Source organism: Leuciscus leuciscus (assembly GCF_965113295.1).
Source record: "Leuciscus leuciscus genome assembly, chromosome: 16".
Lineage (NCBI taxonomy): Eukaryota > Metazoa > Chordata > Actinopteri > Cypriniformes > Leuciscidae > Leuciscus > Leuciscus leuciscus.
The window spans coordinates 38,550,981-38,577,528 of NC_138740.1; the positions used below are offsets into that span (position 1 = coordinate 38,550,981).

At 35.9% G+C, this 26,548-nt stretch overlaps 1 protein-coding gene and 3 long non-coding RNA genes across 7 annotated transcripts in view; all 4 read left to right on the forward strand.

Annotated features, from left to right (window-relative positions):
• The window catches only part of LOC309477019, a 10,892-nt gene extending 8,075 nt beyond the window's left edge, over positions 1–2,817 (forward strand). The window contains exon 4 of the long non-coding RNA XR_014198467.1: positions 664–2,817. This is a non-coding gene — a long non-coding RNA (uncharacterized lncRNA). The remainder of the gene's footprint in view (positions 1–663) is intronic.
• Positions 2,818–7,279: 4,462 nt separating this feature from the next.
• Positions 7,280–8,920, forward strand: LOC309477016. The gene is made up of 3 exons (XR_014198465.1): positions 7,280–7,425; positions 7,609–7,812; positions 7,959–8,920. It is a non-coding gene; the product is annotated as an uncharacterized lncRNA (long non-coding RNA).
• Positions 8,921–12,868: 3,948 nt separating this feature from the next.
• LOC309477030 lies at positions 12,869–15,572 on the forward strand. 3 transcript variants are annotated; one of them, XR_014198479.1, is made up of 4 exons: positions 12,869–13,090; positions 13,693–13,852; positions 13,989–14,047; positions 15,363–15,572. It is a non-coding gene; the product is annotated as an uncharacterized lncRNA (long non-coding RNA). The 3 variants fall into 3 exon arrangements; XR_014198480.1 differs by having other exon boundaries at positions 13,696–13,852; XR_014198481.1 differs by lacking the exon at positions 12,869–13,090 and adding an exon at positions 13,105–13,510.
• Positions 15,573–23,854: 8,282 nt separating this feature from the next.
• The window catches only part of LOC309476989 (uncharacterized protein), a 423,389-nt gene continuing 420,695 nt past the window's right edge, over positions 23,855–26,548 (forward strand). Inside the window, exons 1-3 of one of the 2 annotated variants that reach the window (XR_014198443.1) lie at positions 24,258–24,629; positions 24,810–24,994; positions 26,159–26,207. Coding sequence is in view for 1 of the 2 variants with exons in the window: in XM_082140141.1 (XP_081996267.1) it covers positions 24,602–24,629 (28 nt within the window). In the remaining variant the exon portion in view is untranslated. Of the gene's footprint in view, positions 24,630–24,809; positions 24,995–26,158; positions 26,208–26,548 lie in introns of both variants that reach the window. The other variant, XM_082140141.1, reaches the window with a different exon arrangement.

A 26,548-nucleotide genomic window follows, 5' to 3' on the forward strand; every position in this document is an offset into this window, starting at 1 on the left:
CAAAGGAGTAAGTGACGTATGTTTTTCATTCATCTTTCCGATCGACAAATGCCTTGATCGCAGTTCTCTGTTCCTCTTTTAAACGAATGCGCTGTCGATATCTTCTATAACAGACGCAATGGCGGAATCTACACATCTCAATTCTCCAGCGGCAGCCATCTTTGTTGTAAACGAATTCAACCCAAGCGGTTGTTGGTGACGTGGATGATTACGTGACTGTTGATCATCTGTTCATCATCGTATAAAGCCCGCCCTGACAATTTTATTGGTCCGAACAGCTCTGGTTCGAGCACAGTTGCTCCGAGGTCGGGGCTAAGTTCAGATGGCATCCAGGCTAGCGAATGCAATGAATCACAATAAAATGCTTTCAGCTCCCTCAAAAGCAGATTTCCCTCTGTGCAAATACTTGAATCTCATCCCTCGAGAGAGAATCAAACAAGAACACAGCTCTTATTTTTATAAGATTGGCGCGATTTCACACGTGCTTCAGACACCGGTTTCCATGGACTGCATCCCCATAGCATCAGCGACTGACGCAGTATTGAGTTCCCTCGAAAGGCAACCAAATAGAGTTATAACTGAGGAGAAATTATACAATAATCTGTTATATTGATCTTGTGTTAGACTACATCTGAGAATGTTTTTTTTTCTCTTTTCTCTTAGAAAGCAGCAGCTCTAATAATCTAAGCAGCAAAATATTCTCCATCATCGTCGTTGATTAAACAATGTATATTATATGTATATATGTATGTATTATATGTATATAGATGCACTTTTATGATTTTTATTCTGACATTGCCTATTACTGAAAAATATCTAAAAATATAACTGAAAAAACAATGTTAACATTTGTAATTGATGTAATTCATGCAACATTTCATAATACATTTGTTTTTAATCTCTTGTATATATATATTGCATTGGCTTGGACATATTTTGTTTTGGCTGAGACAATAAATAATCTATAGTCTGAATCAGTGCAAACAAATGGCAATGTGCATATTCTAGATTACATTAATCATATTATATATTTTTTAATGAATCTCATATTGTTGTCTGTCCATCCGCAAGATCATAATATGATCATAATTCTATATTTTGATAAGCATCACGATGTGAACTCAAGTAAAACACGTGTGAACAGCAGCAAGACTGATTCTCTCAGGATAAAATAAAGAGAGGCACAGGTGATTGTGCTTTAGAAAATGAATGCTTACACTGGAGAGAGAGCTGAAAAACTATAGTACTGTATACAGTAATAACATCTGGCCGAAGGAACAGAGGATGCTTCATTTATTTATTACTGTAATTGACAGTATATTGTATTGTGTTGCATACCAAAATCATAATCAATTCTTTGGTATTTGAACTTTTCTTTTCTAGTGCTTTTCATCTGTAAGATCACTTTACAGTAGTGTAATGATAATTACCTTCTCTTTAAAGGGGTCATATAATGCCATTTTTGTACAAGCTAATATTATTCTTTAGGGTCTAAATTAAAAGTTTGTAATATACTTTAATTAAAAATTCTCATTAGTATTGTAAGAAAACACTAATTTTACCTGGTCAAAAACAGCTCTGTTTTCAGCACGCCGTTTGAGTGCATGTGTCTTCAAATGATAATGAGCTTTGCTCACCCCGCCCCTCTGTTCTGTGCGTACACCGTAACACAATAACACAATAACGGATTATGAATTATATTGAGAACGTCGTACATAGAAAACATGCCGTAATGTACCCTGAGTGTAAACAGCCGCATTCATCGTGAAGCGTGCAGCAAGCGATTTGCAAAGATTAATATAAAGATTAATATAAAGGTTAATAAAACACTCTCAGAAAAAAAGGTACAATAGCTGTCACTGGGACAGTACCCTTCAAAAGGGTTCTAATATGTACCATTTAGGTACTAATATGTAAACATTTGGTACAAATATGTACACGTTTGGTACCAGTATGTACCTTTGAGGGACTTATATGCACTCTTTAGGTACAAAAGTGTACCTTTTGAAAAGGTTCCGCCACAGTGACAGCTTTTGTACCTTTTTTTCTGAGAGTGAACGTTACACTCACTTCTTCTTCTGGAGGTGCAGCAGGAACACGAATAGCTGGTACCGATCCTTTTTTCAGGAGCAGCTTCTTAGCAAAACCAGCTTTATACTGACCCTCGTGTGTAAAGCAGTCTGGTGAAATGATTTGCGCAAACATGAAAGCATTGACGTTGATCGTGGGGAATATTCCCTTCGAAAACAAAACTCAGCCACTGCGTCTTCAGCGGTTCGGATTTAGGAACATCAAAATGATGCTGTGTTCGTTATTACACCCAAGAACAGAACACCACACTCGCTTAGACGCCATTCTGCTCATAGACAGTGCTCCAGCGTATCAACAATGACTGCGTATCAACTATGATTGACAGCTCACTCACGAGCGAGGGCGGGTCTGTGTTGAAATGCTGTTGTCAATCAACAATCGTGGGAGGGGTGTCAGACCGTGTGACGTCACAAAATCGAACGGCTTGATTTGAGACGGGAAAACATATAAGAAGATAAAAAAAAAACACTGGATGGATTTTTATCATTTTATGATGGTTGTGTACAGGCACTGCCAACACACATTTCAGTACTATCAACTTGTAAAAGTGCATGTACCATTATATGACCCCTTTAAGCTCATGTTGTATTTTACTGTATCTTGCACCCCTCAATTTATGTTGTACTGTAATAAACATTTAGCTGAGAGATCACTAACGTTGTGTTTTGCGGTATTGCTTTGGCAAGCATCTGTCAATCGAACAGAAGACTCATTTGCGATATAGCTTATAGTGTGCGTAACACACGGCAAATGAATGCTGTAATTATTTAAATCGGTTGTGCCGTGTTTCAGAGCGAAGTGCACTGTGTTCACAGAAGAAGCTCATGATTGCATCTCGGAGCGGCTCCGTTCACTGTAAATGCTGCATGTGCTGTGAGTTTAACCAGCATTTTTTACTTCTCCTGTGTATTCAATTTAATTCGCAATCATTTTGTTCCTGCATTGATATTACATTTTTAGCAATTTGGTGCTTTGACAGTCAGTTTGAGATATAGACTTGAGTATTGTGTGTATTTTGGGATAGTTTGCAAAATAAAACAATACTCTTTTAAATCATAATTGTATTGCATTACGTTGTTTTAAATTCCAAATCTTTTACTTAAAACATTCTTCATTAACAATTATTCAGTAATTTGTAATATAGGCTACGTCTATGTTGTTAAAAAAGTAATTTCAATGTAGTTAGCTACTTTTTTAGAAGGGTAGCTTGACTGCATCTTTAACTTATGAATAGCTAGCTTGTCAAACTAGTTTCAGAGTTGCTTCTCATCACAGCAAAGTGATTAGGACTATGGTTATGCTGTTTTTGCCATAAGAGGAACACATCACTCCTGATATAATGCACAATGAAACATTAAAAAGGAACTAAAAGGAACTATCAGGTAAGAAATAAGGAACAAAGCATTTCATACAAAGCCACCTGTTTACCCGTATCTATTTCTCAGAGCTGAAGAGTGTGTGAAGATTCACACTAACACCTGCATGAAACGATAGATAGTGCTTAGCGTAAGGGAACACACCCATGCTAAAGTTGACTAAAAAGAGGAATAATAAAAAAAAAATCATCTTTTGGAAATTGAACTTAATGCCTTAATTAAAAAAGAGGAAAACTCCAACCTTTAAGGACACCAATTTTCTTTGTGAATGAATAATGTATCGTAAATAAATAAATGTTTTTCCTTAAAATACAGGGTGCATAAGTCTGGACACCCCTATGTTAAATTCCCATAGAGGCAGGCAGATTTTTATTTTTTAAAGGCCAGTTATTTCATGGATCCAGGATACTATGCATCCTGATATAAAGTTCCCTTGGCCTTTGGAATTAAAATAGCCTAAAATAGCCTAATAGATAATAACCTATGAAATTGCATGGAATAAAATGACATTATTGAGGTTGTAACACTTTTTGCTTCAGATTTTGTAACTCACTGAATTTTTTAGCTAGAGTGCTCAAACTGTTATACAAAGTACCCACATTTGTTTACTACAAAATACACCAATTCATAGTTCTGCAAAAATATCAGCCCTTATGAGTTGTTACCAAATACGTAAAATGTAACAATAAAACAAATTAAGCAGAAAACAGAGGCCACACCATGCAATATGCTTGAAAACAGATTTATTGAAGATCCATAAGAACAATCTAAAACAATGCCTCTCTTTGATACCGATCATAACTCAAATCCACTTACTGTTTTACTTAAGAGTGTGGTAGATTTTCCCCTACACACCTGACTTAGGTTGAACCTGGTGTCCTTGACACCTGAAAATATTATACTCAGTTGAGTTACCTCTGAACGCACGAGTTGACACACCTAAATCACAATCTAAGAGTCTCACAAAGAGTCGAACGACGGCCGGAAGAGTTCCCGAGCAGTTCTCAGGGAATCTCTCCCAAGAAGCAAGGCCGGAGGATCTCAGACAAATTTCCCACCCAAAAATCCCACCGAAAGAATCCCACCGAAAACACAGATACAACAGTTTTTATAGAATCGATAGGTATGGCAAAATGACATGAATTTGATTGGTTCTTCATATGCAAACCCTTCTGTTACTAGATAAAGCAAACTTTGTTTTAACGATTACTTCATTGATAATCACAAGGTTCTAACACCTAGTCATCTGTCTAGATTAATTTCCCATTTATGTTATTTTTACACACACACACACACACACACACACACACACACACACACACACACACACACACACACACACACACACACACACACACACACACACACACACACACAAAGTCATGGGTTTTCTGCCAAAAGGCACACATACATTCAGCCAAAGTATACAGAACGTCTTATTACATTGTGTTTAAGAGTTTTAGTTTTGTTAGGCCTAAAAAGGTCTTAGTACATTGTCTTTCAAAGTGTTAGCATGTTAAATAAGGTTAGATGTTAGAAACATGGTTCGTTTAATATACAGTTTAACATTTCTATTACAGGAGTTCGTGCCATCAATATGTGAATATTCTCAATCGAAGTCAGAATCAGGACAAATGTTGTTGACCAGGCTTGGTCGGCCCAGTGACATTTTACATTTCCCTTGGTTTTGAATGTGCCAAAAAAACATGGTTTTGAATGTGTGTCAAAATCCTCACCACTGACTTTCAACATATTCTTTGAAACCAACTCTCCCCATGTTACAACCATAGCTGGTCTCCGTATTTTATAGAATTATTGTTTACGGCCTCAGCAGATATTGACAACTTCACTGGTAACCTTTAAACGTATAAGGAAAGATTGAATAGAGGGGGTGTGACATGAGAGTTACAGTCATGAGTAACTGCTCACAAGATTCCTTGAGTGTCTAATGACCCACGGGACTCTCATGCATGCACACAAATTAAAAACCAAACAAAACAAAAAACACGAGCAAAAAACAAGAACAGCCATATTGTGTGAAGCTTTGCGCCCCACTGTAAACTGGGCAAAGTTATACACTTCAGAATCATAATGAGCTTTATTCGCCAAGTGTGTGCAAACATGCGAGAAATTTGTTGTGTTTTTTTCAGGAGCTCTTCATGGTACATACATGCATTCATACTGTACATACATACATAAATACATACATACAAGTTAGACATGCATTCTCAATTTTGCTGAACAGTTTTATTATTACTTCATCAAATCTTTCAATCAATGAGTATGTTTACATGTTCACCAATAATGCGATTATTTTCAATAATCAGGACTAATGCTTCACATACTATTGGAATTATCATAAATAAGGGTTTTCTAGTAAAAATTGTACATGATCTCCCAGTCTTATTTACCACTGGGAAACCTTTAGATACCTGAGTTTCCGAGTGGTACGGAGGGGAGAACGCTTGATGCTTTGCGGTTCTTTATTAGTTTTTCCACAACCGCTACATCAGCTTATCCTGTCGTTATATAGTAGTGCATATTAACATTTATGAATAATCATTTAAAGCATATTGTATGTTTTACACCGAGCTAAAATAGCATGTATTTGACAGAAATTCCAGATTCGCCAACAAGCTGACTTTCTAGATAGAGCTGTGAATGTTTATATTGTTTATTGAGATTTTCCCAATAAGAAGGCAAGAATAAACCTGGTGTTCTCCATGATTCCTGTTCTTGTCAACAACAAAGCACTGGAACATGACAAACTCAAAATTATGACTTCAGAAGAGAGAAGTAGGACATTTCCCATAGCATATGATGGCAAGATTAAACATAGTAAGATGACACAAGCAAACTTCTTCATTCCCATTTACATGTAATTTCCATTATTCTCAAAAAATTGTGGATACAAACACCGCAATAATGTTTTCAGGGACGTGCGCAAAAATGTCCCCATTTTGATATTTTCAAATGCATTACAGTAAATTCATGCTGCACAATGTTGTGTACGTAAACTCAGTTTTTTAAGCAGCCCATAGATGTGCACACTTTAGTCACAGTGAAATATGCCTGTATATAATATTTACATGCCTGTTTATTGTGATTGAAATATTTTACTACGATTATGGTTGCTTTGATTATGACACTTTGTTGAAACCTGCAGACTGACAGAAACCTTCTGATACTGATCAACAGTAGGATATAACGTATTTGCGTTTTATTTTTAAATTGTTTTCTATATCAACATGCGCTAGACTGTCGTCTCTGACCCAGCATGGCAAAGAATTTGTACTTTTAAATATCGTATGCATTTCGTATGTGAAAATCTGACAAATGAACGCTTAGCCATCACAGGATTTTATATTTGTGAAAATTTGCATATCATTTGCTATCATTAAATGATCATATCAGCATTAAATCAGCCACTGTCTCTCTAGATATTAATATCTATATCAACTATTGAAAAACACATTGATGGAGCCCTAGAAACAAAAACCTTGCATTTACAGATCATTATGATTATTATAGGGGTGAGTTGTCACACCAATTCTACCAAACAGTTGGCAAATACACAGCCCGTTCTCATACCCAAGACGTCACTTTTTGTCACTTTCAACCATGCTTCAATATCTGACGCTCAAAGCACCCTTTAGCGTCCATATGAGACGCATAACCCTACCACAGACCTAAACCTACCCAACCGAAGCGTCTCATATGGACGCTAAAGGGTGCTTTGAGCGTCAGATATTGAAGCATGGTTGAAAGTGACAAAAAGTGACGTCTTGGGTATGAGAATGTGTTGCAATACAACACAATCCACCAATCAAATCCTAAAACAAGTCAGGAGGAGGAGTTTACAGCTGAAGATGTCATCTTCCCTGCACATATAAAGGCCTTCCTGAATGTCTGAACTCTCAGAGCTGCGCTGGATTTCATATTTTCAGTTCATCACAAGGTGAATATACACTTTCTTTAATTGTTCTGTGAAAATATTTGTATTTATTTATTTAAATCTGAACATTTAGATTTATATTAGTGAAACTGAATTGTAAACCCGTGTTGCACACCAATCATTAACCAAATTTAAAATTCACTTTAATTCTAAATTGAACCTACTTACATTTATTATTTAAAACAGATAATGCAATGCAGAATTTACGAGAAATCAACAAATGGGAGAACGTATATGGAGCTTCACAAACTGGAGAATAATTACTGTGCAGACAAAAGAGAAAGAGAAAAATGATGAAAAAGGATAAAAAGTTACGATCTAATGAGCCGAAACAGAAAAAGCCGCCGAGTCTAGTCAGAAAAAGCAGCATTAATAGTGGAAAACCAAACTGTGAGTATTTATGATGTTCAGGATCAACAGTGTTTAATCTCCTCTGGTGTCTTGTAATAAATGGTGGTGAGAAAATTAAAATGAAATGAGATATATAAAAAAAAATGTGACAGACAAGAATGAGATTTTTATGGACAATCTTTTAGTTGAACACCTGCAAAGAGACCACGCCAGGAAAGTCTGGAAAGCCGAGAAGAAGGCAGAGAAGGCGCTTGTGAAGATCTCCTGCTAAGACTCATCTTCCCCAAAATGGACTGATCTGTCGAGGCCAGCAGTTAATAAAGGGAATCAGACAAGTTGAAGAATTGTGTAGAAAATTAAAGACCACTGTGAAAGGTTTTATGGCTGAATATGAAATAGACTGCCCAGATGGTGAAATGTTCGATTTGCAAGACAAGCTTGAATTGCTTAAAGCATAATTCAGGCTTAAACTGCCAACTTAAGTGTCATTGTTCAAACATTGTTGTTGTGATATATGTGTGAGTGTGTGTGGTTTCACAGCGCTTCAGTTGCTGAGGCCATGCATTTTTGAAAGAAACTGTGAACATATTTTGCTTCTGACAGAGAAAAAATGTGAGAGGCATGGGGTGGGGTCTCAACAAATTTAATGGAAAGACTTACCAAATAAGCTATTATGTATGTGCTGCATAAAATAAGTATGAAGAAGTATTTGAATGTGTGCTTTTTGCAAGCTTGTGTTGATTGAGGACCAGTATGAGTCCAAGTATTTACCTTATAATGGCTGCACTATAATGACAGTGCATGTCTCTTTCAATTATAATGAGCAACTGCTCCAGAATGTTGCTATGGTTACCACGATGTCAATCATCACCGTTTTGGGAGTGAGTCGTGTTCCGTACACACATGGAACGATAATGTTGGGGGCTCACTTCGCAGTTAAATGCATTGCCAATGCGTTGTTGTTGCCAATCCTGAAACTTTAGTGTGTGTGTGTGTGTGTGTGTGTGTGTGTGTGTGTGTGTGTGTGTGTGTGTGTGTGTGTGTGTGTGTGTGTGTGTGTGTGACCATTGATGAATGCTTTGTTTGTCCCTCTTTTGTTCTGGATAAAAGTATCTGCTAAATACATAAATGTAAACATAAAGCAAAATCAAGACTTGAAGGAATTCAAGCATTTCTAAAATAAACAATACATGGATCAATACCATAAACACATGGCCACATTTTTTTAAGTACCAAAAGAGAGTATTTTTTCACTTAAAACTGTCATGAAGGTGAGTAAATAATGAGATAATTTGAATGGTGAATTATTCCTTTCTCTCGTGCAACCTCAGGAGAACCAGCATTTCATGTAGAAGTGCATGTTGGGTAAACTTCTATAGGCTAGAGGTGAACTGGAGAAAACAAATTCAGTAATTTTGTATTGGCATTTGCTCAATAAAAGCACAATTGTATCACACACTCTGTACCGATTGCTTGTATGGAAATGACAGTGCCACGTGATTGATGATGTTTGAAGCTTCAAGTGTCATGCAGTATCAGACGGTCAGGACAGCTGGTTTGAAAACAATGGTGTTTCACAACCTCATCTGATGCATTCAAGGGAAATGATAATCGAGGAGGCATTATTTAAACGATTTAACACTACACTTCCCTATAACAATTTATATTTAAAAGAAAAACAGAACAGCCAAGATATTTTTTCAATTACAATTAGCCACTATAATTATGATCACATATTTACTAGTATATTTTATATTATTGATCAATGTGAATCTGTAGACCATACACAACATGAGTCTCATTGGCACATATTAATTTAGATGAGATTAGAGAGAACTGTATTGATCCCAGACTTGTATCTTCCGAAGCTCTGTTTGGTCACGTGTGGTGATTTGTTAGATATGGTGGAGAAAACAAGTCTGACCACCAGATGTCACTAATGCGCATTGTGTTAAAAGCTTCGAGTAATGAACCTTTTTTTGACAAAAATGAAAAAGCTGATGAAAGCTTGAAATGCTTCAGAAAGCCTCGGTTTCCCATCACTAACTAACAAAACAGTGAGAAAGCAAATCCAGGCAGAGCATAACAAGAAACCAGGCACAGAACAATATAATCCAAACACAGGAAAATCCCCAACAAAGGACAACACCGGACAAAGAGCATGAGAAGCACTGGGGTATATACACGAGTGGGGAGATTGGCAAACGAGACACACTTGGGAAAAATCAGTCAATCAATCAAAATTTATTTATACAGCCCTTTACAACACTCAAAGGTGAACCAAAGTGCTTTCCAGGAAAAAAAGTTTAAAAAACCCCCCAAATAATAATAAAAAACAAAAACAAAAAAAACAATCAGGAACTAATCAACAAGAAAAACTACAAATTATTTTTTTTTAAATCTGAGTACCCTCTTGCTGTAAAAAGCTTTTCAGGATCTTTTTCTTTTCAGAAAACATGTGTAGACAAAAAAAGGGTGGAGATCAGATGTTAACATGAGACACAGTCATGGGTTTTGCTGCTGATAAAGCTTGTGCTCAACCTCCAACAAAACATCAGCACAGATCTCAGAGCTGCAGTGGATATTGACCATCAAGGTGATTATAACACTTTAATTGTGTTGTCAATCTGATGCTTTTTATTATAAGGAAACTGAAATGTAAAACTGTATTGTATAATTATATTTATTATTAAATTCTAGTATAGTTATTGTTATAGAATGATGTTAGTTAAGTGAGGGGTAATGTAGAGGCGGTTGTTATAGCGAATACACCCCCGACAGGCTGATGTTATTCCATGGCTGGGTTGAATTCTAATGTAGAATGCGGTGTGTTATTTCTTGATAACAGACGCTGTGAAGTATAACACACCGTTGCCATGGAAAACAGAGCGTTGCTATGGACGCAGGATTCTAACTGTAGAGACGGAACGGATTATTTTCTTTAGCGGAAGCAATACAATCGTTTTTAAATCAATAAACTCCTTTTTAAATCAATATTTTGAGTCAAATTATTGATTTATTTGGTGGGTAGCCATGTAATAAGCGGGATAATGTAGAGCGAGGCGGTTGTTATAGCGAATACACCCCCGACAGGCTGATTCAAGCTCCGCTTTGCGTCGGGGTCCTGATCAGCCTGTCGCGGTTGTTATTCGCTATACATTATCCCTTACTTAATAAGTAATAAGTGCTTCGCGTCGGGGTCCTGATCAGCCTGTATTCGCTAACAACCTCCTCACTCTACATTATCCCTTACTTAACTAACATCATTCTATAACAATAACCTGTATCTCCATATTTTTGCAACAGATATCATGGAAAACAGAATGTAAGAGAGGTATCGTCTAAACCAGCAGAAAATTCTTCAACATGTTCAGTCAATGATCAAGTAGTGTATATTTTATATTACTAATATTTGAGTTTTATTAAATATATAAACAAATGGCAAGTATATTTAAAAATTACAGTGTTAAAGGGTTAGTTCACCCACAATTCAAAACTGCACCATCATTTACTCACCCTGATATTGTTCTGAACCTGCATCTGGATGAAGTTTTCATTTTCTGTGGAACTTAAAATAACTTTTTTTTTAAAGGATTAGTTCACCTCAAAATGAAAATTTCCTGATAATTTATATTTCTGAGGAATAGGGCCTTATCTAGCCAAACGATCAGTCATTTCCTAAAAATAAATAAACATTTATATACTTTTTAACCACAATTGTTCTAGCCAAATGATCGGTCATTTCCTAAAAATAAATAAACATTTATATACTTTTTAACCACAATAGTTCATCTTGTGCTGGTCTGTGACGCGCCAGGCATTACGTCGTCACGCTGGAATTTTTGGATGTGATTTTTCACTGAGCCACTGAAAGTATATATATTGTATGTATATGTATTTTTTTTATGTATAGGCTGTGGTGTTGTGATTTTGAAATGCTTTGTATTATTTTTTTTCTTTTATCTTATCACAATATATATATTTACTTTGTAAGTATACAGCCATTTTATACAGTATCTTGTGAAGATTGTTCTAAAACTATTACGAAAATTAATTGTAAATAAATATGTTTTGAATGACATTTCACTGTAATAAACATGCACTGCTCCAGGAGAGAATAAACCTTTACACTTTAAGAACTTTTTTTTTTTTTTTTTTTAGCTTTTGAATCATTTGTAAATATAGATATAAGATTTATAGAAGGGTATTACGATTGAATTTGTACTGTAAAGCACTTTGGTTCAACTCCTGTTGTTTTCACATGTGCTCTATGAAAAAGGCTGAGCTGAGTTAAACTGCTTTATTTCATGTTGTACTTTCCAGAAAAATGAGAAATGCGTTTTGACTGAACATGTTTATCATGAAAGCTTCTTGAAAACCGATAACACAATCTCTACACTGATCTCTTATCTGGGCAAGATCAGACATGCAGACCAGATGTGTACAGCACATCTGCTGAAAGCCTGGTTAACTTTGCTTCTACTTTTAAAAAAAACATAGAAATACACTGTCCTGCTGAATCATCCAGTGATGAAACAGGAGAAGTGTTTATGAGTGATTTATTGAATCATTCACTCAATAGATTCATTCAAAAACGCGGATTCATCCAGTAATGAAACAAGTAAAGTTTTTATGAATGATTCATTGAAACATTCATTCATACCTATTTTAAAAAAATAATTCTTTAAATTGATTTAAACATTTTAAATAGACTGCATCAATTAACATTTTGTCAGAACGGCCTAAATTACATTTTATTTTGTTTAGTTGTCCGTTTAAAAAAAAAAAGTTCATGATTCTCAATTTATCCAGAATCGTGCATCTCTATAGGTCTTCCTTTGCCAATTAAATGCTTTTCTTTAAATGGTCCAATTAAACGGCATTAAAAAAGTTAAAACAGCATTGATAATAAATGAACAACAGCGATGTCCTCCTCACTAATGTTACTTGCACAGCTTTTTTTACAATTGTATCTCCAGAGGTGGGCAGAACGTGTCATAAAGTTAGTGACAACAAACCCCGCCCATTTAGAAGGACGATATGATTGGTCAATTTTCTTGTCTTTTAGTGTTAGTTGTTTTTCGTGTCAGTGTGTGTCAGTGCCTGGACTGACCCAGTAATACAGTGAAGTGTCTCCCTCTACAGGTGATCTTCAGAATCACAGCATATTTCTGTGAGCTTCACCTGCACAAATACAGGAGTATTTCCTACCCGGGTGTAGGAAAGAAATATATGTTTTCTGACCCTTATCAGCTCCAGTGATGATGATGATGATGAGGAGGATCAGGAGAAAGATGAGAAAGTGTAGAGAACTGCGGTAAGCAGAACTACTTTCAAAACACTTGGGCATTTCAAATCTTCTGAATTTTTAGTGTCACTTGTAGAAAATACTGCCTAATAGTTATACAAATCTGAATATGGGCATTTTTCACTTTAAACCACACATACACACTTACATATCACATGTAAATTATTATATACAGTCCTAGGAATTATTAAGATGGATGAGATTTGGAATTGGTCAAATGAGGTTGAAAAAAAATATATGATCAGAATACCAGCTTGCCTAATAATTATTCACATGCTGTGACAATTCATGGCTAGAGTTGCATTGCCTTAAATAGAAGTGAAACATCATGGTAATTCACATATTTGCATCTGAATTCAATTTGCTTAACAAACAGGAGTGGTAATGTCAGACGGAGACATACTAGGGTTCAGTTCGGGTATCTGCTCGGTATTTTCTAAACACCTTTATCTTTGTTTTTGTTCTTTCAAACTGGACATTGATGTTTGTTTTATAGTGTGACTGAAATATAAATCTACAACAGAAAAATATTAGAGTTAAACTCTTACTCTATTTTTAAACATATAAAGCAAAACATTTAAGTTAACAGTGTGTAAAATGTTTAATGGCAGAAGATCTGGAGCATCACGAACTGCAGGAGAATTACATCAGGAAAAGAGAGAAAGAGGAAAATGACAAAGAAAGAGGACGAGATTCAAACTAATGAATCAGGAGAGAAAGAGATCCGGAGACGAGTCAGACACAACAGCATTAACAGTGGAACACCAAACTGTGAGTCTTTATGATGTTTAAGATGAAACACTGTTATTGTCTTTCATCTTCTCTGAATGTGTCACTTCAGTCCTGAACTGTCATTTCATCTGATATATAAACTGTACATCAAGATGATCAGATGCTTGTGTTCTAGTTTCTCATGACACTGACAGACCTGAAGACTTTCATTCTGATGTTTCAGTCACAGAAGAGGTGAGACACACACACTTCATATACTCAGTTCTATAGTTTATGAATACACTTAATATCATCAGAGAGTGTTTAGAAAGCTGTGGTTATGTTTGTTCCTCGGTGAAGATGGCACAAAACTAAATAATCCCCAAAACTATAGCATTCGTTTGTGCTGGTTTGTGCCATTAAAACAAACACTGTATCTCTTTTCCTTACGCTTATAACAAATATAAATCGGGAGCAACACCAAACCAGCACAAACAAACCAAAAAAAATTACATTGGTTCACGCTTTTTATAAAAATAAATATAATTTAAAGCTGCAAGCAGCGATGAAAAGGGCCCTCGCACCCGTGCCACCACCACCCGGCGGCTTTAGGGAAACAGAGCACGGTGGGCAGTATGTAAATATAGGAGGACTATGTTAAAGTAATTTGTGTTTGCCACACTTCCTGCTACCAGCAGGTGGCGCTATTACTATAACCGAATATGAGCATGGTCATGTGTTCATTGTATGCCTGAGTTACTGCAGGTTGTCTGTGGTTGCCTAGCAACATCAGAACTGTAAGCAACTTTAATATAGAACTTATCTGATGATGCATATTTCACCCAGAGGCTGAAATTGGGTTTGCACATCTACATTTGTCAGGCCGCCGAGGGCACATCCTTCGACGAAAACTCAAGATCTTAGCAATTTAACGTCACAAAGGCCTTAAGAATACACTCACCAAATTTACAGAGGATCAGATCAAAACTGTAGGAGGAGGAGTTAAAGTACAACGTCTGGAAATGGCAAAAACTGCACAAAATCTGAGAGGAAGTTCAAAATAGCTGACTTCCTGTTGTGTTTAGGGCTACGCTCCAAGATACTTTTTTTGTAGGTATTGGGTCATTACATGTATGTACCAGGTATGTATTCATACCTGTACGTGAAACGTAGAGCCGGGGCAAAATGTAGGGGCAATAATTGAGCCATTTTGCCCCACACAATTCTGAAACCCACACGTACATTTTCACCACTTCTGAAGCGTGTGCAAAGTTTCATGAGTTTTCGAGCATTTTTAGGCCCTCAAAAAAGCGATTCACTTTGAAAAAGAAGAAGAAGAAGAAGAAGAAGAAGAAGAAGAAGAAGAAAAAAAAACAGAGCAAAAACAAAACTGAAACTGTTTACTGAAACAGTTTGTGTTTATTTTTGTGTTGTACTTTAATAACTTGAGGCACATATGATAACACACACTCTTTCACATCTACAGGAATCAGTTATGACTGACGGATTCTTGACTAAATCAAACATGATCTTATTATTCTTAATATTTTTTATCTGTCCGCTTTTATAGCATTGTATGAGAACTGAACTAAGCTGGAAGATGACATCACTGTTTTCTCCTGATGATTTTGACAACAGAAATGAATCAATCAAAACTTGTTCTGTAACAAAACTGCTGTACAGAAGAAACACACTTTGTTGCATTATTTTCCTGTTATCACTGTAAAGCTGCTTGAATACAGCGCAATGTATAAATAAAGGTGACTTCAGGTCCTCAAAAGCTTAAAGTACATTTCTTAAAAGTACAATATGCTGTATGTCATCCATTGTTGTTTATGTCGCTTTCTTCTTCATGCGAAAATGACGTCGATCGCTTCTTTCCGGCAGAGGCTACACCACGCCTATCAAGTAAGGGTACTGTTGGCAGTGGAAACGCTAGCCGGACCAGGGTTTACCGTCCCGAATCGTACTGTACCGTACTGTACCGTAATGTACCGTACCACTCAGTGGAAACGAGCAATTAATAAAAAAAATCATTGATATGCATGGATGCATACATAAAACATTAAGATAACAAATGAGAGCAGCAAGCAGCAAAGCACAATGTAAATCTTTAAACATTGCTCTAATGTAAATTACTGACATTACCCTTTCTCATGAGTCATGACACTGCTGACTGTTTGTAGTAATGTAATGGGTAACACTTTATTTTGATACTGCACTTTAGACATTCTTTTGACAATTAAGTAACTTGGCAACTACAAATCAACTTATTCTCCTAACCATAACCCTAATACCTAACCCTACTCTAACAGTCTACTAACAGTCTACAGTCTACTAATACTCTAATGACAGTTAGTTGACATGTAGTTGCAAAGTTACTTCTAGTTATTAGAAAGTCTAAAGTGGAGTATCGAAATAAAGTGGAACCATGTAATGGTTATAAAAACAAAAGCGCAGTTTGATAACTTCTGTGCTTGTCTGAAGATGTGAGCTATTTAGTGAAGATTGACGTCAAAACATCATGACAGCTGATGGAACCAGCTGAACAAAACTTAGTAGTAAAAACAAGTGCTGGTATCGTGTGCACATTCACTAACACATGAACCTGATGCTTCATTTGCATTCGTTCGATTCATCGCTCATGACCACAGATTTGTTTAACATTTGTTTAAAATGACCTGCAGTTGTTCTGGCTGCTTATCCTGAAATGTGCCTCAGGTTTGGGAACCGAAAGCCAGAAAACGTAGTCACATAACCTGTGTTCTGGAATACAAGAGTGTGAAGATTCAAACAAACACCAGCATGAAACTACAGATACTTATTCTAAAGCGTGTGTTTGTGTGCAGGACTGACTGAAGATGGAGAACAGAAACACAGTCTATCCGTCTATTCCCGCTGTTAGTGTATTACCAACACCTACTGCACATCTACACACACACACACACACACACACACACACACACACACACACACACACACACACAGCACTCATTTTACCCTAAGTAGGAGAGAGCGGGGCACAACCTAAAGCTTTTTGACTTTCTCAGTTTGTGTAAATTCACTTAGGGTTCAGAGTATTTATTTTTTCCCCGCATTAATTTCACACGTCTAGTACAATAATGTGATTTTGTTTTATTAATAAAGTGTATACTTTTTTCTTGATTTGCCCCGAAAGAATGAAAGTGAAATGTGACAACATGCCCCATAGGTGGAGATCTACAGAGTGAATTTCGTGCCATAATTAAACAAGCAAATCCAGCATTTGCAAACAAACTCGATCTGCTTTGCAAAGGAAAACTAGACTTGCAAACAAACAGAAAGCAATGTGCAAATACAAAGGTCATTTTGAGCAAAAACGCAGAGGAGTAATAAATATGTAGCTATTGTGTTTTACAAATATAAATAAATGAGCCTAGATAATATTTCATAAATACAAACCATCCCTCAAATTGCATGTAACCTTTGAACAAATAACCTAGTGCAAATGCATATCTGTCTGTTACGATTGTGGAACTTGGCTTTTTATGAGATCTCTCAGCTCGATATTCACACAGTAGATGATGCTAATGAAAGGGATCAGTTTAACTCTAGTCTCCCAGGAGAAGCTGATTTGAAATGTGTGTTTGCCTTTGCCTACAGCTGAGGAAAATGAGCAGTGAACAGGTGAGTTTCTGTTTTACTGTATAATAAACATTTTGCAAAAGAAAACCTCAAAAAGGTTAATTACATATCTAGACAGAAATCCACATTAGCACTTTGTAGCACTTCACTCTCTATAGGAAAAGAATCAAGTGTGTCCTTCATGTCCTTCAATCACCCACAATCCTTTGCACACATTCGAATCCACAAAAGTAAACCGACAGAAAACGAGTCGGCGCTGAGCATGCTGAGTTCATTATGAGCTGTAACACAATTAATGTTTTCAGAGATGAAGGCATACATGTAGATGTTATCTTATGTTTTGCTGTTAATGAATCACTAACACTAAACTGACAATAATGTAAGCCACTGGGAGACACAGAATACAAAGTATTTCCCCCAAATTCATTTTTAATATCATTTTCGTGCAGTGACCGTGGGGACGGGAACATGTGTGACGTAACCATGCACACTTACTAGACCGTCTCATTCTCTATAGCCTTAGGAAACACATGAACTCACTAAGATACAGCCTTCTATATGAGAAACACCCAACACCACTATTGGCCCTAGCGGTTAAACAAGAACATTATTGTGGTTGTGCTTTGGCTCTGTGAATATGATTAGGATTATCCTACTGCTCATAAAACATTCACTAGTTTTACAGAGATATAACCAGTTTAGATGAAAGATCTCAAGCTGACTAGAGGAAGACATTACTGTAGTTTGACTTATTAATAGACATGGTACTTCCTAGAGAATAAACTCCAGCACAACAGCCATAATGAAATGATCTTCACAATAGATAATGCTTTACAGTGAACTCTGTTAGAGAGAGAGATATGACAATCTAATTGTGCAATAAAACAAACTGTTGAGTGATAAAACACCATCATCTCTGTGTCACTTTTACAACATTTCAAACCCCTCAGTTCGCTCCATCTCCTAAAGCCAAGTGTAACCCCTCCACCCAGGTCCTACTCACCCCTCTCTGTGCGGGTCTCGAACCCGGGTCTCCGGCGTGACAGTCAGGCGCTCTAACAAGGAGGTTAAAGACTTCAGCCTGTTGCTAGAGCGCCTATTGAGATCAGAGGAGTGAGGTTTACTCGCACAGGGGCTACTAGCTGGCCTCCGTTACACTAGCTGATGTTGATTCTTGTTTTATTACGATCTCTGTCTCGTTCTCTTTTCTCCAGCAGACTCTCCTCTGTTTCACACACACACACACACACACACACACACACACACACACACACACACACACGTTTATTCTTGTTTTATTTCTCACTCGCTGTGACAACTAACCCCTGCCACTCTCACAACACACAAGCAGCTTCTTCTTCTTCCTTCTGTTGCATTATCACCACCATCTGTTCCGGAGTGTGGATCAATCATTATCTAATTCTACCAATTCGATGAATTGGAAATACAAGCGTCTGCTTCTTTTGTGTTTTATGCATTTTGCATTTCCGCCACCTACTGGGATGGAGTGTGAAGCCTTGATGAAATAAATAAATAAATAAAATTAAATGAGAAAAAAAGACTAAATCCTCCAAATCTGTATCCCTCAAATATTTTAGAAGAATATCAGACACATATAACTATTTCTGTGCATTATGATATTTCGGGCCCTATCTTGCACCCAGCGCAATTGACTTTGTACACCGACGCATGTATCATTCCTATTTTGCACCCGCGCAAAGCGCGCTTTTCCCTCCACAGAAGCACATCGCTAAACTAGGGAATGAACTTGCGCTCCCGGGGGCGGTTCAGCGCAAAAAAGGAGGCGTGTTCCGGCGCAAACGTTCTTTCATGCTATTTTGATGGTTTAGAAAACAATTGCGCCACTAACCAGGAAAAAATAGTTTAAAGTCAGTGATGCGTTGCGCATGTTATTCATATGCTATTTTAAGGGCGCATGCTTGGCCATAATCAATGTAGCGTGTGCACAACGCACATACACTTTGATTCTCTCATCTACACAGAAGCAGCAGTTTTCATTTTTGCAAATCATACATTATTACGATAGATAGATAGATAGATAGATAGATAGATAGATAGATAGATAGATAGACAATTTATTATAAAAGCATACATCTAGCTTACACATTTACCCAAATTATCATACGCCTGTTTAACCGAAGTTAATTTGGGTGGGTTTCTCCATTTCAATGTAACTTCTCTCTTTTACGGCCGTGACGAGAGCGTTGCTCTCCTTGGCTGTGAACCGCTCCTGGCGCGCGCCTGGCAAATCCGCCGTTACAATAGCAATCCGCTATGGAAAAAGCGCGCCTGCTCTTAAAGGGAATGTGAGATGTCGCTCTGATTGGTTTATTTCACGTTACGCCCAAACCACACCTATGAATAATGAAGCTACTTCAGACCAATCCATTTTAGATTTGAAAATTCAGCTTTGATCACAGGAATAAATTACCCTTTACTATATATTCACATAGTACTTATTCACATAGTAATATTCTATTACAGTATTTTAAATTGTAATAATATTTCACTACTGTTTTTTTCTGTATTTTTGATGAAATAAATGCAGGCTTGATGAGCGTAAGAGACTTCTCTCAAAAACATTAAAAAAACAGCTGAAAAACAATTTTTCAGCTGTTAGCTGAATTTTCAGCATCATTACTCCAGTCTTCGGTGTCACATGATCCTTCAGAAATCAGTATAATATGATGATTTATTATCAATATGCGTAGTTACTTGCGCTTTGCGCTTGACACTTGCGTTTCAGATTGTTAAAATAGGGCCCATAGTCTTTAACTGTAATGGCATTCATTTCCATATCTGTTAGTTTTTCAACAAGCTGATTTCTCTTTTATATGCCTCTCAGTGTAAGAGCACATGTTCAACTGTTTCTGTTTCTCACATTAATAAGACTCACATTTTCCTATAAAATGCAGGGAATAATTAAGGTTAGAGCGTCCTATACGGAGTAATCAGACACACGTTAAATCCTCTGGAGAAACTATTTATGTATATGTCGAGACACACACGGGTGAGTGACGAAGACACAGTTTCCCTGTGAAAACTATCCTGTCAGGTCAAAAATATAAACACTTACATGTATAACGGTTTACCCAGAGCCATAGAGAGAAAGAGTTGCGACACTCCCATAGACCTCCGTTGTAAAAAATGGCGGCACTTTTAACCGCCTACTTCCGGGATATGAAGATCGGAATAGTTCCAAACACTGTCATTTGGGCGTTGGACACCATTCACTTACATTGCTGCGCGTCGAGTTGTTCCAGAGGTAAGTTGCTGAAATATCGACCTCTTTTGAATTGTCAACTGTCTATATTGTATCAGAGGCCCTTTGCGATGCTTATACTGGTCTTCATTTGTACATGCACAGCGTAATTATTTATATTTTATGTTGGTTGTTTCAACCAATTTTCAAGCACTGCCTGCTTGCTAGTTAGCTAGCGCGACTTCGTCAGCTGTGACAGTAAGAGTTCGGTAATGAATCGCTACCACCTTTATAGCAACTTTTATTTCATTTAATTTTTTGGGATATACTAACTTTTCATTATGTTTTGTTGTCTTGAGTGAAGCGGCTTGTGAGAACAATGCTGGACCTCTAGGATTGTTATGGCCATCACCAGTCCTGTCTGTTTCATGGATCACCTGCCCCTGGTTTTTGTTTTTCTTGTTCACACACACTCACACAAGCACACATTTTTGTTGTCTGCCATTGTTTAAGTCAAGTCAAGTCAAGTTTATTTGTATAGCGCTTTTCACAATACAGATTGTATCAAAGCAGCTTCACAGTATTAAATTAAAATAATACAACAACGTTTGTTTCAAGAGGAATTTATTGATTGATAAAATTAAATTAATATCCCCAAAATATATTGTTTAATAAAAAAATATTTTATTTGAAAACCTTCATTTGTATCAGCCATGCTTAATTGATGTCTCAATAGCTGTAACAGAAGTTACAAGTGTTTTGTTAGTTAATTGCTTAAGTTACTTGCTACCCTTACTCTTAGCCTACTCTGTACACTAACCCAGAGCCATAGAGAAAAATCTTCACTCTGCACCTATATACCCAAACATAAATGCGTAAATTCGTTTTTAATCTGTTATAGTTTTGATAATATGTGTATGGCTTAATCTTAAAATAATATTCTTAGTCTTAACATGATCACGTTTCACGTTGTGGTCCTGGGGGTGGCCACTTTCATCAGAAGAAGTGAGCTAGCTTCTAAGCGAATTCTGAACGGACCGCCACGGCAGACCTCTTGCGTGATCACGAAGGTAGGCTATAATGGCTGAATCAAAATTTATAAGCAAAATCACGGGAATCAATAGCCTAATACAGCCCAGTTGTGCTAAAATAAATATCATGAGACGTCCATCATCAGATGAATGATATGGAAAAGTTAAGTTAGAGCCGCTAAAGCCAGTGCTACTACCCATGCGAACATGAACACTAAGCTTTTCCCTCCAAAAATATAGCCTAAAACTTATCTCCAAATGCAAAACTGACATTAACAAAATGCAATAATGCTATAACAGCTGAAAAAGTACTTGGGTGTGTGTTTTATTTTATATTTACCGTTCAATAATGCAATCGCTGCTGTCTGTCCCATAGAAGAACATGACAGCCAGCGTACGTTTTGGAACTATTGGGGCTTACATGAACCACGTGACAGCCATAGCGGCGACATCAAAGAGTGTCGCAACTCTTTCTCTCTATGGCTCTGGGTTTACCACAGTGAATCAGGGTAAGATAAAAACATGTTTCAGAAGAATTGATGATCTATTGACTCATTATTTAAATACTGTTCATTTTGAACAAAAAATATGATTTATGAATTGTGATTTGATAGTAACCCTAATTTTATAGTTTTCTGTTTCCCTTTATGTTTTATATGATATCTACCAATAGAGGTGTAAAGGATCCACTGGAGGCAAGTGTAAATGAGAACCCAAGTGCAGTTTATTAAAGCAAAGGCATGGCGTGGCATGAAAACTCAAAACAAGACATGAACAGGACTCACAACAGTGGTTACAGGAAACAATACTTGACAAAGACACATGGCAAACATGAGGGCTTAAATACACAGACTAATGACAAGACAAGGGACACCTGTGAACAATGATCAGACAATTAACCAATGACAAGACACATGGCAGGATCACATGACAAACAGGGAATCACATGACAGACATGAAGCATGACAAGACAGAAACATGACAAGAATTAACCCAAAATCGTGACAAGAGGCCATAGTTTTTCCAACACACAGTGTAAAAACACAAGACAGGGAATGAAACTGATGACTTTTAATTTGTTCTGTCTCTTTTAGCCATAGTTTATTTTCCAAATGTCACTCAAGGTGAAACAGAAATTGCTGATTAATGTAGTGGAGATTTTCCATAAGATCTATGCATTGATAAAATCTAAAGTCATATTTTCCACTGCTGATTAATGTAGTGGAGATTTTCCATAAGGTTTATGGATTGATAATATCTAGTCATATTTTCCACTATTATAATAAATTCTGGTTATAGAATTCGTTCACAAAGTGAAAGCATTTTTAATGTTTTTGAGAGAAGTCTCTTACGCTCATCAAGCCTGCATTTATTTCATCAAAAATACAGAAAAAAACTGTAGTGAAATATTCTTACAATTTAAAATACTGTAATAGAATATTACTATGTGAATAAGTACTATGTGAATATATAGTAAAGGGTAATTTATTCCTGTGATCAAAGCTGAATTTTCAGCATCATTACTCCAGTCTTCAGTGTCACATGATCCTTCACAAATCATTCTAATATGATGATTTATTATCAATATGCGTAAAATATGTTTTTAAATTGTTACTGTCTTTAGTTATTATTTTGGAGTAAATGTAAAAAATGATGATAAACACTAACTTGTTTAGATTTATACTTAATATTTGTTTGAATGTTTTAATAAATAGAACATTAATTGCATTGTTAATGTAAAAATACTAAATCAAATTGTATTAATTAATACATTTTTTAATGTAAGTAAATGTTTATTATGCCAGGAAAATGTGACAACAGTAAGCGTAGGTATAACTGCGACATGACTTTATATTTGGTTTATAAAAAAAAAAAAAAAAAAAATGTTGCTCCTCATTTCAGGAAAATTCTAATTTCTTTTGAGAATTCAAATAAGCCATAAAGGACTTGTTGAGCTGGATCAGATGTGTTAAATTAAGATTAAAGCGAAACTCCTGAACTGCATCATTTTCAAAAAATAATGGACATGGATTATTGATTTCGTTTTTTTTTTTTTTTTTTTAGATCTGAATGCTACAAATTTCAACATTTATAAGCAAATTTAAATAAAAAATGTAAAAAAAAAATGGACTGAGTTGATAACTGAATGTGATGACATGATAATGATCTGAACTATGAAATTATATGGAATAAAATGACTTGACAGTTTGTGTCACATTATTGACTCTATTGCTGCATCTGGTTATATCTTAAAACAGGAGAAATAAATCAATATTTACTGTTGATCAGTTAGTCATAATTCACAAAACTACAAACACACTAAAGATGAACAACTGAGTAAATACAAAGCATGGATATGAATAAAATAAATACAGCAAAATACTAAATACAAACACAGCACAGACAAAATACTGTAAATACTGTACTGTAGTTTTTTCATTTATTACTTTAGCAGGTGCTTTTATCCACTAACAAATGAGAAATATGACAAGTAATTTGCCACAAAGCCACAATATTTATAGAATATAATATCAGGTTTATTAGAAAGCTATTAGGAGACCAGCAAGAACAGAGGAGAAATATAGAGATTTATTTGTTGTTGATTTAAGTGCTTTTTTGGTTTAATGTGGTGTTGTTCAGTAAAGAGTGTCTTCAGCATTTACTGAAGTTTGTGATGATCTCAGCAGATGATGATAAGAAGTTCATTTCACAGAAAGAAGAATATGAGAAAAGAAACAAGCAGATTCTGCACTTTCAAGGTCATAAAAACAGGAAGTACTGATGTGGGAGTGTGTGGTTGAATGACTGTGACTGTGACTGTGAGTTATTCCAGTGTTTATGCAGGACTGATACTGATTCTGCATCAGTGACTATAGCAGGAGTCAGTGTTGACGGGTTATATGTGGTTTATATCTCTCAGATCTGCCGGATATGCTTCCTCTCTTCTGCTCATCACATGGTAATTAAAACACTTTATATTTAATTGTTTTGTAAAGAGATTTTTATTAATTCATTTATATAAATCCAGACATTTATGTCTCTATTATAGTGATTCTGAAATGTAAACCTGTATTGCTCAACAATCATTAACTGATGTTAAACTTCACTCTGAACTGAACCACTGTATTCTGTTGAACAGATATTACCAAAGTCAGAATATATGAGGGATTACAGCACGGACTACAGCATAATGAAACATGTGACAACAGAGAAAGAGAAAAATGGGGAATAAAAATGGCAAAACGTTACAATCTAATGAACCAAAACAGAGAAACACGCCGGGTCTAGTCAGACACAACAGCATTAATAGTGGAAAACCAAACTGTGAGTATTTATGATGTTTAATATCATTCATCATCAACAGTTTTCATCTTCTCTGGTGTCTGAATGTGTAAAATCAATTCTAAACTATGATTTTTCATTCACTATACAGTATATAAGCAACAAGCAACTTTGTGGTCATAAGTTTATGTTTTTTTTGTTGTTGTTTTTGTTTTGTTTTTAATTAAAAAGATGTGAATTTTTTTTCTTGTCAATTTCACCAAACTATATGAAAACATATTTTATTAGCCTACGTGAAATTCAGTTAAAGCCTGTTTTGCTTATTCTCATGGGCGTCACTACAGTATATATAGGCACTTTCTAGGGTCTATCTTCTGCTTATCCCCCCTACAACATGTGTGATCAAGTGTAGGCTACACTAATTCATGCTCACTTTAAAACATATGAAATTTGTTTAATTTGTCATAATTTCGCCATTTGAACTGAACTTTCTTTGAACTTGGTGTAATGTAATAATTAGTTTACTGTCATTGTGAGGGACAAGACACATTAACAAAGCCGTTTTCATCATATTAGGCACAAGAACATTAATAGTGAATATGCACATATTGAGAATTAATATAATACAATGTGTAGCCTTCAGTAAATTAAAAAAGCTCAGCTTTAGGAGGAAGAGACAGAGCAAGAGAAAAACAAAGAGAAAAAGAGAGTGAAGGAGTGAAATAATCTATGTCCCACTGACATGGTTTTTAAATCTTTGTTTGAAAGATATTGTTATCCAATTTTTTTGGGCCTTCAAAAACATCTTAAAATGCACATATGTAGATCAGAAAAATCTAAATATTCTTAGGGAAACCCCGAACTCCCCGACTACCTCACATTCCGGACCTCAGGGATTATAAAACTCTCCCATATGCTAATATGCAGGTTAAAATCAGACTCTAAACTAAAATGTTACCTTTTTTTTTAAATCATAGCCTACTCTCAATGGGGACTGAGCCCCCCAAAAAATAAAAATCACAACTGCTTATTCTCATTAATTTTGTTAAAAATACTCACATTTTGTAGATTCTGCAACTTGTATGTAAATGTATATCCACAACTGTAAGCTTTTGGCAGATCTTTCCATCAGTGACACTGATTTATTAATTGTCGCTGTTTGAGGAGGAATTGCTATAATCTGATGTTTGTGTTCTTCATTCACAGTTTCTCATGTTTCACCGATTCATTGTGATGTTTTAGAGTCACAGAAAAGGCGAGACACACACAAATACAGAGAAATATTGAAAACTGAAGCAGAAATCTGATTTTATATTGATCTTTGTGTTATATTTCTGTATTTCTCCTTTCAGAAAGCAGCAGTGTGATTCATCTAACCTGATAAATATTCTCCATCATGTTCCTTTTTCAACAAATAATAATAAGTTCATGGTTCAGACATGCACTGTTACTGTATATAAGATAAATGTGTATGAATGTGTATTAGCTGACTGAATCAGCTAAATGAATAAATGTGAATGGATTTTAGATTTATATAGTACATGTTTGTATTTCATGAATATAGGACATGCTTCCCTGAACACATCTGACCTGAAT